The 12,001-nt window shown below is 42.5% G+C and overlaps 1 protein-coding gene across 1 annotated transcript in view; it reads left to right on the top strand.

Annotated features, from left to right (window-relative positions):
* Nucleotides 1-12,001, top strand: part of COL9A1 (collagen type IX alpha 1 chain) — a 102,701-nt gene that overhangs the window by 67,502 nt on the left and 23,198 nt on the right. Inside the window, exons 29-33 of the mRNA XM_073336363.1 lie at nt 3,257-3,310; nt 4,098-4,169; nt 7,106-7,141; nt 7,246-7,290; nt 10,075-10,107. Of these exons, the coding sequence (XP_073192464.1) occupies nt 3,257-3,310; nt 4,098-4,169; nt 7,106-7,141; nt 7,246-7,290; nt 10,075-10,107 (240 nt within the window). The remainder of the gene's footprint in view (nt 1-3,256; nt 3,311-4,097; nt 4,170-7,105; nt 7,142-7,245; nt 7,291-10,074; nt 10,108-12,001) is intronic.

Genomic DNA, 12,001 nt, shown 5'->3' with positions numbered 1-12,001 from the left:
ATGGTGGGCAAAGCGGGAGAAAGGCCACATGAGTACAGTGGTCCAAAACTCCTGAATAGGGCACAAAGGGGCAGTAGCTTCTGTTTCATTACATAGGCTGGAATAGCAGCTATGGAGGGGCTGCACTTCATCATTATAATTAATTAGTATTATTATGGTGCTGGGTGGATGGCCTGCCTGGGAGTTTTTATTCTCATAACCTGTGTCAGAAACACATTCTGCATATGAAGGTCACAATCCTGTTTCCAGTGAAGCCAATATTAAAACTCCCACTAATTTCAGACAGGGTGGGAGTGATCCCTCCACAGCTGCAAGAGGTGTAATATAAAATCTATCTGTCTTATATAAGAGATAAGATAAAACTAATGTGTATAAGTATGAGATGTTCTTTCTTGATGATCAGAACTGGACATGAAGTCTTTGGCCCACACCCTCGGCCTGCCATCCAGCTGCTTTGCACTGGAGGAGCCAGGATGCTGTTGTAACAGACTATGACATCAGGCCTATGACATCAGGCCACCCCCAAGTAGCAAAATACCACCTACTTCTGGCCTTTCCACCCCTGACATGAGTGATGTGCTGGGGGCGTGACCAGAGCTTTTTGTGCTCTGGTGATCCCTGGCCAACAAAATAGATCTAGGGGATCGTTCCTGTCAGGTGTAATATAGAACAGGTCTTGGGCTGCTTTAAATTATGCCTGGGGCTAATGTAGATCCTGGCTGGCCCTAGGACTGGGGGTTGATGGTGATGGAAAAATGGCTTTGAGTCACTGTCTTCCTGTCTTTCCACTCAGGTCCAGTGTAAAGCACAGCTCATCTGGACCCAAAGATGTGACATTAGTATGAAATAATCTATCCAATTACAGTATCTGTGGTAGCAGGAGATGATATCTTCAATATATTTTTTTAACCATACCTGGGAAACACTGAAAAATACTGGCATTTGGGGAAAAGTTGCAAATTTAGTATCAGATGACCAGAACCTGCATAATTCAAGTCCCAAGTAGTTATTCTGTGTCAATGTAATTGTTTTTGAAAGGACTTATTTTACTTCTTTGTCATTTAGAAAAGGTCCTTATGGGGTATCCAGATATAAATGGTTTTAAAACTGATCTTAGTTAAAATTAAATCTTCTTTCTTGAACCTGAAATCTTGAACAATATGTGACAATCCTGGGTAGAAGTGTAATACAGAATCAGTGTGGTTAAATGTAGGATTTACATAAGATTACTGAGTTTTCTGGGTCATAGGGTGAGGGTCAGACTGTTACTATGAATAATGCTTTCACAAACCATGCAGCAATACTTAAAAAAAATTAATGGCTTTAACAGCATAGGAACTTTGTTGAGGAAATGACTGGGAAAAAAATCTTTCTAAATTGTCTGATCTCTCCAGGATACCTCATTATTTTGTGAAAATTTGAGAGTTCAGTCTTTTTAACCTTGTCTGAGAAGCCAATCCATGCATTTATGACATATGGTGTAAAATGCATTTTTCATGTCTCCTTTTATCCACTCATGTCACAAGTTCCTTTTCATTCTGAAATAGTAAATTATCTACTGTATGCCACATTGGAGTAATTAGATCCACTCTCAGCCAGATCTTTTAGAGCCACACACACCAGATTAAAATAACCGGTCTTTATAACTGATAACTTTCACGGCTAAATAAAGAACATTATAGTCTTGTTACATGCTGCATCATGATTTTATGGCAAGTATTCTCCCTAAATTGTATATGGTACAAATTTCAAAAGTCCCCAAAGACCAGATTTTTAAAGGTTTTTAGGTGTTGTGGCACTCAGCTAACTGATTTAGGAGCAAAAAGAACAAGGAGTACTTGTGGCACCTTAGAGACTAACAAGGTGTCACAAATACTCCTTGTTCTTTTTGCTGATACAGACTAACACGGCTACCACTCTGAAACCTGATTTAGGAGCCTAAGTCTCATCTTCTAACGGGAGTTAGGCACTTAGGACAATCACTGGGATTTAGGCTCCCAAGGGTCTAAATGCCTTTAGAAAGTGAGATTTAGGTTCCAAAATCAGTTGAGCATTGCAACACTGAGCACTGCAATGCCTGAATACCTTTAAAAATCTCAGCCTAATTGATTTAGGTGCATAAGTCCTATTGACTTTCAATGAGACAGACTCCTAAGGGCCAGATTTTTAAAGGTATTTAGGTACCTAAAGATGAAGCTAGGCACTTAGTGGGATTTTCAAAAACAACTAGGTGTCTAACTCCCATTGAAATATCTTTAAAAATCTGTCCCTAAGTTTCTTTTGAAAATGGGATTTTAGGCTTTTTTGAAAATTTCTTCAAATTTTGAAATTCACCAGTAGCATATATTTTAAAGAGATAGTGCTGGTATTAATGTATGGGTATGATGTCTAAAATATATACATAATTTAAATTTTAATATGTACACATGTCCTAAAGTAAAGAAGCAAGGTTAAAGCATAATTAAAGATGTATGCTTGTCCTGATTTCCATGACAAAACCCATGGTTGACAAAAATCATAGGGTTGACAAAACCCATGGTTGACAAAAATGCATAGTCTTTTTTACCTCATTGAGTCTGCTGACCAGGACACTCCCATGAAATTTTCACATTTGGCTCTGGATGTGTCCACTGTAAGGGAGTACAAGACTTTAGGCTAATAGTTAAAATTCAGATTATGATATGCAAACTCACACTGGGCCTCATGACCACACTTATGCATACACATAAGTCCCATTGATGAGACTTAAAAGCACATGCCTAAAGTTAAGCATGTGCTTAAGTGCTGTCTTGGATAGGGATAGACTTAATGAAGTGATCAACTGCTTTTCTGAAGTTGGGCTAGTGATGAGCAGCTACTCTCTGGAGTAGTCCCAGGGAGAGGATCACTTCTGTGGGTAATGGCTGACTGGTGTGAGTTAGGGGTTGACAGACTGTCCCTAAATATTATTAAATAGTTGTAAAAATTGTAATTGTAAAATAAAGTTTATTTGTCTGTATTGGGAAATTATGAGCAAATGTTAATTAACAGAGCGTATACCATGACAGATGTTTAGTGATTTTTAAACTACTTTTAAGAACTTTTTTAGTTTTATGACGCTTGCATTTGTTTGCATTAATATACATGACCCTTAAATTAAAGCTCACTGATAAAACAGTAATTGAATCAAGATTGAGGGGGAAAATGGTCATTTATTTACAGTTAATTAGAAAATAAATATTCAAGGTTGTAACAATGCCCTTCTGTTTCTTAAAAGGGTAGCAGAGGTGAGCCAGGTCCTGCTGGGCCTCCAGGTCCACCAGGGAAACTGGTAAGCAGCATATTTCAATTCCCATCAGCTTATATTTATTTTCCAGGAATGTATGGCATCAGAAGGAATCCTCACTCACCTACACAGGGAGTCAAAGGAGTATGATGAAAAGGATGACTGAAAAACTTTTCAGTACTTTATGTCTGTAGTAAAATCACAATGTTCAAATTTTAAAGCATATGAAAATGTGCTGAGAGTGTATTGTGGTTGTAAGAGATGGCAAGATACAAAAAGCGTAAAGATTTTTTGTTTCGTGTGAAACCAAAGCTGTAAGACTGTGTGCGCACTATGTATTTTCAAGAAGCAGGAGTAGTGAAAGACCAGCTTTCTGGTAGCAGCTACCTAGAACTAATGAATGGGACAGATCATGAATGCCCTCTTTTACTGCCGCTCAAACAATATTTACACAGAACTAATTAGAAGCACAGTTGGAGAGGTCTGAGCTGAAAGAGCCTGCTGTTAAGGAGGAATGTACAAGCCATGGGGGATAAATCAAAGAAATTTTTTGTTAAGAACTAAACTATTTAGCACTAGGGCTGGAGGGGAAAGTCCAGTAAATGTTGCTATTTGTGTTCATCAATAATAAGATCCTCAAAAGTACTGTTTAGATGGGCAAGATTCTACCATCTTCACTCACACCCCTACTGTATGAGCTGGGACTACTCTAGGAATAAAATCCTACTCAATGTGTATGAGGGGCCCAGAATCTGGCCCTTGGTTATAGTTATCCATTGGTTCTCTCCAGAAACAATACTGGGAAGTTTCCATCCTTGGTTTGTTTTCACAGGGTCCTGATGGGGACCTAGGACTACCGGGACTGCCAGGTCCTTCGGGCCTGCCTGGCGCCAAAGGTGACAGGGTAAGAAATGCGCTCGAATGCACCGTAAAGAATCGCAACATGATAGCAGGAAGGAATACAATTATTTTAACATCACTCATTCATTGTTGTGATTATTCATTTCTCAGAGTTTCTTGTTGCACACCAAGATCCATTAAAGCTGCTTAGAAGTTGGGGAGTGCTCTAAGTGTCTGATGGCTAATTAAGGCTCATAAGAATCTACCAAAAAAAACCCCACCCTATAAATAAATAAGGTTACAGATAAAATTTTCAAAAGTGTCTAAGTCTCTTTTAAAATCATTGATTTAGGCACTCTTGAAAATGGGAAGTCACTGAAAATGTTACCCTACTTCAATATCTGCAATGTTTCTATGTACTCTGTATATACTATAGAAATATAGTGACTGCCGCAACTCTGAGGCTATCTATGCACATTCACAAGATACAAGTATCTCAAACAGTATTTTGCACGGAAAAATTGGGCCCCTGAGAAGCCTCGGAATTCCTACTCACTTGCTGGAGATTTCCTACCTTGCAGGATGAATGTCACTGAATAACAATGGATTCTTATACAAAAGATACGCTTTTCCTCCAGTTGCTCGGGGAAGGATATGGAGAGCACAGATTGGTGATGTAGAGAGGCTAGGCAGGGGTTGTGGTTATAGTTTATGCCCCTTACTCCTGTGCTTACCCACAGAAGGCTTAGTGACATTTTTTAAAATTACTTATCTAGGTAAATTGGCAAGTTTTTAAGGGCCACCTTGAACATTTGTCTTCTTTGTATTACTATCAAGTTAGTATATTTCTGTGTGGTTTTTCAGAATGTTGACTTCAGGTACACACACTTCTAGCCAGCTGTCAAAGTTGCCAGACAGGAATCTGCAAATTCCTCTTTTTAGTAGATCAAACTGTCTCTCATAGTTTCTGAGAGTACATCCAGGTGCGTTCTATTTATATAAGTGATTTCTGAGAATATTTCTACATTTGCTTTTTTTTTAAGCATAGGGCCAAATTCATTCCCAGTGTAACTCTCTTAAAATAAATAGAGTTATGCTAGAAATTAATTCAGCTCATTGTTTCTTTTGACTTTTCCTATTTTGAGAGAGAGCCCTATACATAAAACCATATTTTTAAGTTTATTTCCTTTTTCGTCCCATAGAGGCCCTGCGTTCCACTGAGCCTTCCTACCCTGCTGGTCCAGAAGATTTGGAAATGGCTACCTCTGGAGCTAGTCTCAGGCTTAGACAATGGGGTCACTCCAGACTGATGCAAAGTCATCAGTTTCCCCCTCCTCCCTTCCTGATTTCCTAGGGACTGGATGTGCTTTGCATGCAATGTATCCAGCCTTACTTGAATCAAAAACCCAATGGTGCATTAAGAGCTGATGTACACAGCAAGCAGAAGAAGCCATTTGCAATGCATGACAATTCATTTTAACAATCCTTCCAAACCCAGGAATTATGCCAAATATTCTTCGTCACCATCCACTCAGACCTGTTCTATTTACATGTATACAAATATAGGCCACTCCTACATGTACTCCTATAACTGCGTGGTAGCACTTTGGTGGATCTTTCATATTTATGTGGGGAAGTGGAGGGAAAAGCAATGCCAGCTCTCATGTCTCACACTATTTCTGATTCACCATCTTTTGGTCTGGTTACCTATGGCTTTTCTCAAAAAGAAAAGGAGTACTTGTGGCACCTTAGAGACTAACCAATTTATTTGAGCATAAGCTTTCGTGAGCTACAGCTCACTTCATCGGATGCATACCGTGGAAACTGCAGCAGACTTTATATATACACAGAGAATATGAAACAATACCTCCTCCCACCCCACTGTCCTGCTGGTAATAGCTTATCTCAGCTATTATCTCAGCTTATCTCAGCTATCTCAGCATGCTCAAATAAATTGGTTAGTCTCTAAGGTGCCACAAGTACTCCTTTTCTTTTTGCGAATACAGACTAACACGGCTGTTACTCTGAAATATGGCTTTTCTGTGGCCCGTCTTTGTGTGGCAATTAAAGTCCTTTGTGATGATAGGACTGGTCTTATGAATACCTTTCCACTGTGAATTGGACAGAGATAATCAATATACGGCCTGATCCATTGAAACTCATAGGAGTATTTCCAATGACTTTATAGAGACCTTAATGAACAGCCGTTACATCACAGTCACGTTTGGTCACTACCCTCCTGCTTAGAATCTGAACTGGAATGAAATGCTCGGTTTGGCTATTAGCCAAGACAGATAGGAATAGTGTCCCTAGCCTCTGTTTGCCAGAAGCTGGGAATGAGCGACAGGGGATGGATCACTTGGTGATTACCTGTTCTGTTCATTCCCTCTGGGGCACTTGGCACTGGCCACTGTTGGAAGACAGGATACTGGGCTAGATGGATCTTTGATCTGACCCAATAGGGCCATTCTTATGTTCCTATGGCCAAATGCTTGAACTTTCTATTCCTCAGGTATAAACATTCTGAACAAGTGTGTCTAGAGATGGACAAAGGAGTTTGGACAATTTCAGAATAAGCCCTACATGACATTTGATCTAATTGGATACAAAGATTTACTAGTGCCTTCCCACCTCTCTCTGTCCTTATCACTATCCTTCCTTGTAGAAAAAAAAAGAAGAATGGAGGACTCAGATCTGGTCTTTGCCTCTTAGTGAATCTGATTTATAGGTACACCAAAAAAGCTCCTGAACTGGTTGTTCTACAGTGTTGTTGCAATAATACAACAGGAATTGAGAACCAAATATCTCTAGGAATACTTTTAATAAAATAAATTTTAAAATGGAGGAAGGAAGAAAAAGCTGCTTTCAGATCCAAATATTCCAGAAATGCTGGTTCAAGATAACAGCTTCTTAGTTCTGACCAGAGTGAAATATAAAATCCCTCTTTACATTCAGTGATTTCTAGGTTCTAAAATAGTTTGTTTTTTATTTTACATTTAGGGATTGGTTGGTGAGCCAGGGCCTAAAGGTGAACAAGTAAGTCTTCTAATACTAATCATGATAGCAATCACTGTACTCTAGAATCATCTAAATTTTAAGGAGTGTAAGACTCTGACAGTATGTGTCTTGTTTTGATACAGGGTCCTGCTGGAGGAGAAGGAGAACCAGGAGAAAGGGGTGACCTGGTAAGACATTATTTTCATTTAATCTGTTTTAAGGTGTTTTTTATGTGAATGATATTGACTTTTTTGTTTTATCTGTTGAAGAAAATTTTCTAACATGATTTTTTTCCCATTGGAAACCAAATCTCAGTGTTATCATATAATTTTATCACTGCAAAAAGTAGAATGGATGAGGAGAGGGGAACAGCGTGTCTCCGTGCAGTGCCTACGCCTGCAAGCCCCGACCTCGCAGTTCCCATTGGCCGGGAACTGGCCAATGGGAGGTGTGGGGATGGTGCTGGGGGCAGGGGCAGTGCACGGAGCTGCCTGTGCCCCCGCCACCAGGGGCCGCAGAAACGTGCCAGCAGCCAGACGCTTCCTGGAGTGGTGTGGGGCCACAGCATGCCTGAGCCCTGCTGTGCTGAGGCCCCCTTTAGCCTGCGGCCCTGGGGTGCAGCCACTAAAGCTCCTGCGTTAATCCGGCCCTGCTTCAGGGAAATATCTCCATTGGTATAGCGATAAAATGCATCTATACATCATTATGATAGTAATTTGAGCTCGGTGTAGGACAATAATTTTGTTTCACAGAGGATTTTGAGATTTCAAAATTTGGTTCTGTTATGATTTGGAACAGAAACCATACATTTCAAAATTCCTCATGAAATGAAATTACCTTTCTCTGCCCAGCATTACTGAGAGCCCTGGTTATGGGACATTCCTCCTGGCAGGCTGCTGGGGATGCTGGAAGGCCTGGAAGCTCTGACTCTTAGGATATATTTACTCTGGAGCTGGAGTCTACCCAAGCTGGAGCTGGAGGTGTAATTTCCAGCTTGGGTAGACATACCTATGCTAGTTTTGATGAAGTTAGAGTACTAAAAATAGCAATATAGCCACAGCTCCACATGTGGCAGAATGGACTCATCGTCCCTATCTGAAACCCTAGGTCAGTGGTGGGCAACCTCCAGCCTGCGGGCTGCACGCAGCGTGTCAGGGTAATCCACTGGCAGGCCGCGAGACAGTGTTTACACTGATCGTCCGCAGCTCCCAGTGGCTGCAGTTCACCGTTCCTGGCCAATGGGAAGCTGCGGGAAGCAATGCAGGCCACAGGGACACGCTGGCTGCCACTTCCCGCAGCTCCCATTGGCCGGGAATGGCGAACCGCAGCCACTGGGAGCTGCGGGCAGCCTTGTCTGTGGACAGTCAATGTAAACCCTGTCTCGCGGCCTGCCAGCGGATTACCCTGACAGGCCGCAGGTTGCCCACCACTGTCCACTACTCAGGGCGCCTAGCTTATCTCCCTGCCTGTTCAGCCGCAGTCACAGTGCGATTTTTAGCATGCTAGCTCAATTCAAGCTAGCACAGATATGTGTACCCAACCTGGAAATCATACCTCCAGGTCCAGTGTAGACATACAGGCAGCACACAGGCAACCTGCCCAAGAGCTGGGGAGCCTGGGCTGCTGAGGCTGGGAGCTTGGTGACACGGGTCCCCCCAGGGCTTCCTGGCTTTTGGCTCCCCATCAGCTAGTCAGGCTGCCACAAGCAAGCTGAGCAGGCAAGATGGCAAGAAAACAGGCAGGGTTTGAAACCTGCCTGACTTCTGGGGGAATTTTGTTGAAACTGATGTGGTCCTGCAGAACATTCTGATTTCAGCATATCAGCAAATTCTGATTAAAAAAAATTTCAGTGGGTTTTCTGCCCAACTCTAATAATTATAGACCAGGGGTGGACGAACTCTTTTAATCTGGCCCTTGAGCTCCCGCTGGGGAGCGGGGGTCTGGTGCTTGCCCTGCTCTGGTGCTCCAGTGCTCCAGCTGGGGAGCAGGGTCAGGGGCCGTGCCACGTGGCTCCTGGAAGCAGTGGCATGGCCCCCCTCCAGCTCCTACGCGTAGGGGCAGCCAGGGTCCTCCGCTCTGCACGCTGCCCCTGCCCCAACCGCCACCCCTGCAGCTCCCATTGGCCGGAAACTACAGCCAATGGGAGCTGCAGGAGCAGTGCCTACGGATGGGGCAGTGTGCAGAACCACCGGGCCGCGCCTCTGCATAGGAGCTGGAGAGGTGATGTGCCGGTACTTTCGGGAGCCACTTAGGGAAAACGCTGCCTGGAGCTGGCACCCCATAGCCTCTCCCTGTGCCCCAACCCCCTGCCCCAGCCCTGATCCCCCTTCCACCCTCCAAACCCCTCAATCCCAGCCCAGAGCACCCTCCTTCACTCCAAACCCCTCATCCCCAGCCCCATCCCAGAGCCCGCACCCCCAGCCAGAGCCCTCACTCCCCCACACTTCCCCCACTCCCCCGTCCCAGGCTGGAGCCCCTCCTGCACCCTGAACTCCTCATTTCTGGCCCCACCCTAGAGCCTGCATTCCCAACCAGAGCCCTCACCCCAACCCCAATTTTGTGAGCATTCATGGCCTGCCATACAATTTCTATTCCCAGATGTGGCCCTCAGGCCAAAAAGTTTGCTCACTCGTTATAGACCATTACTCAGCATTGGGAGCTTTCCCTGTTCATTTTGAAATATATTTTATAAATAAAGAAACATATTTGATAATATAGTACAAAAATGTCTTTTTGAAATTGCAATTCTAATGGAAAAACTGAAATCTGATTTTTTCACAAATATATTAAAACAAATTACTTCCAGTTTTTTGATTGATTTATAGGTGCCATTTTGTGTACTTCAATGAGTTCCTTAGCTCTTAATAGAACAATCATTTTTAAAATATTGAGTAAAACATATCAAATACATTGCATTTGTAATTGAATATGAATATCCTGTTATGACATAATTTGTCTTATTTTTTGTTTAGGGTGATATGGGATTGCTGGGCCCAAAGGGATCAGTAAGTATGATGAACTACACTGTTATAGAAATTAAAGGTATAATAAATTGCGTGGATCGTTTTCTGGTTTAAGAAATAGAGTACAAATATTTAGCTCTTCAAGAACTGCCATGTAAGCAAATGAGATCCCACACTCATTTTTTGTTTTTAAAATTCTGGATGACTCTAATATACAAACTAACTTTAAACAGGACTTCTCATCTTGCAAATTAAAGCCCGTAAAAGAACATGGTAGTTTTATTTGCATTAGGATACAACTTGTGGCTATATCAGTTTGGAGAGTGAATTGCCTTTTCCTGCTAAAGTTGGATATAAGAGGGGTGCATATAGTGTAGTGATATTATATAAAAGGATTGACAACGTAGTGTCCTGCAGACAGTATATAGCCAGTATATAGTCTTTTATGACTGTCATAAATATGGAGGGAAGGGTAATGTCTTTCTGTATACAGTGCTATAAAATCTCTCCTGACCAGAGGTGAAGTTTGTGCCTTGGGAAAGTTTTTAACCTAAGCTGGTAAAAATAAGCTTAGGGGGTCTTTCATGCAGGTCCCCACATCTGTACCCTAGAGTTCAGAGTGGGGAAGGAACCCTGACATGGTGGCAGAGCGGTGGGATCATTTTTTAACAAAAGGATTTTTCTGTAGGCTGAGAACAGCTATCAGAGGCAAAGGTATCAGGTTACAGCTCAGCGAACTGGGAATTCACAAGCACATTTTTTTTTCTTTCTAACTCTCAGGTATAGCTAGGTTAAATACAGAGAGGCTAGGATGACAGAAAGCAATGTCCAACAGAAACTGGAATTAGCCAGATTAGAAGCTGAGGAAAGACAGAAGGAACGTGAAAGATGGGTAGAACTCAGACAGATGGAGATTGATGCCCAAGAGGCTGCCCACAAGAAAGCTGTGGAGGCAAAAGAAAAATGAAGGAGAGGGAAAAAGAGAGGAAGCATGCACTGGAGAAAGAGAAGGCAAGGGCTCAGCAGAATATACCGAATAACCCTAACAATCCTTCCCCAACAATCCACAAATGGGAGCGACTATGTCCACAGTATGATGAATCCAGTGATATTGCTGAATATCTTCTCACCTTTGAGAGACTGTGCACACTCCATAAAATTCCTGACACTCACAAGATGACCACATTGGTCGCAAAATTCACTGGAAGAACTCTGGACATATTCAACAAGATGCCTATTGATGAGGCTTCTGACTATGATAAATTCAAGGATTTGGTTTTAAAACAATTTCAAGTTACCCCTGAAACTTACAGAGTAAAATTTTGAACCCTTAAGAAAGGGCCTGGACTAAGTAATGTGGATTATGTAAACCAGATGAAGGATCTGTTTGATAAATGGCTCAAAAGACGGGATGTAACAAGCTTTGGAGGAATGCGGGATTTGATGATACAGGAGCAATTCCTGAATATGTCCAAGGATGATATAAAACAGGTGTTTATGGGATAAGAAAATGGACTCAGCAGAAAATCTTGCTTCTTATGCTGATCAATACGAGCAGTCCCATACCGCCAGAGAGGTGGGGCAAACCGGAACAAAATGGGTGGAGGGAGGAACAACCCTAGTTGCAGTTTGAGCAGATACCAGAAGGGACACCCTCAGACCACACCTACTACTGGGGGCAGCCCAAGGCCCCAACTACAGCCCAAGGAACACTCCAGACACCTTATCATTGCACCACACAATTCTCCAGCAACCCACCTCGCCCCAGTGACCAGTCAGCTGGGTGATGTTTTAAATGTAAGAAGCTGGGACATGTAAAGGCCAACTGCCCCAAAACCCCAACAGATTACAGTTCATTGCACCGGAATCACACCAGAGGTCCTCAGGCCCAGATACCCTCAAAGCAGAGGGAAACTGTGAGTGTGGGTGGGAAGAA

The sequence above is a fragment of the Lepidochelys kempii genome, chromosome 3 (assembly GCF_965140265.1).
Source record: "Lepidochelys kempii isolate rLepKem1 chromosome 3, rLepKem1.hap2, whole genome shotgun sequence".
NCBI classification, from domain to species: domain Eukaryota; kingdom Metazoa; phylum Chordata; order Testudines; family Cheloniidae; genus Lepidochelys; species Lepidochelys kempii.
Note: the sequence above shows the minus strand (reverse complement) of the source record. Positions and strands in the feature narration are given on the sequence as shown.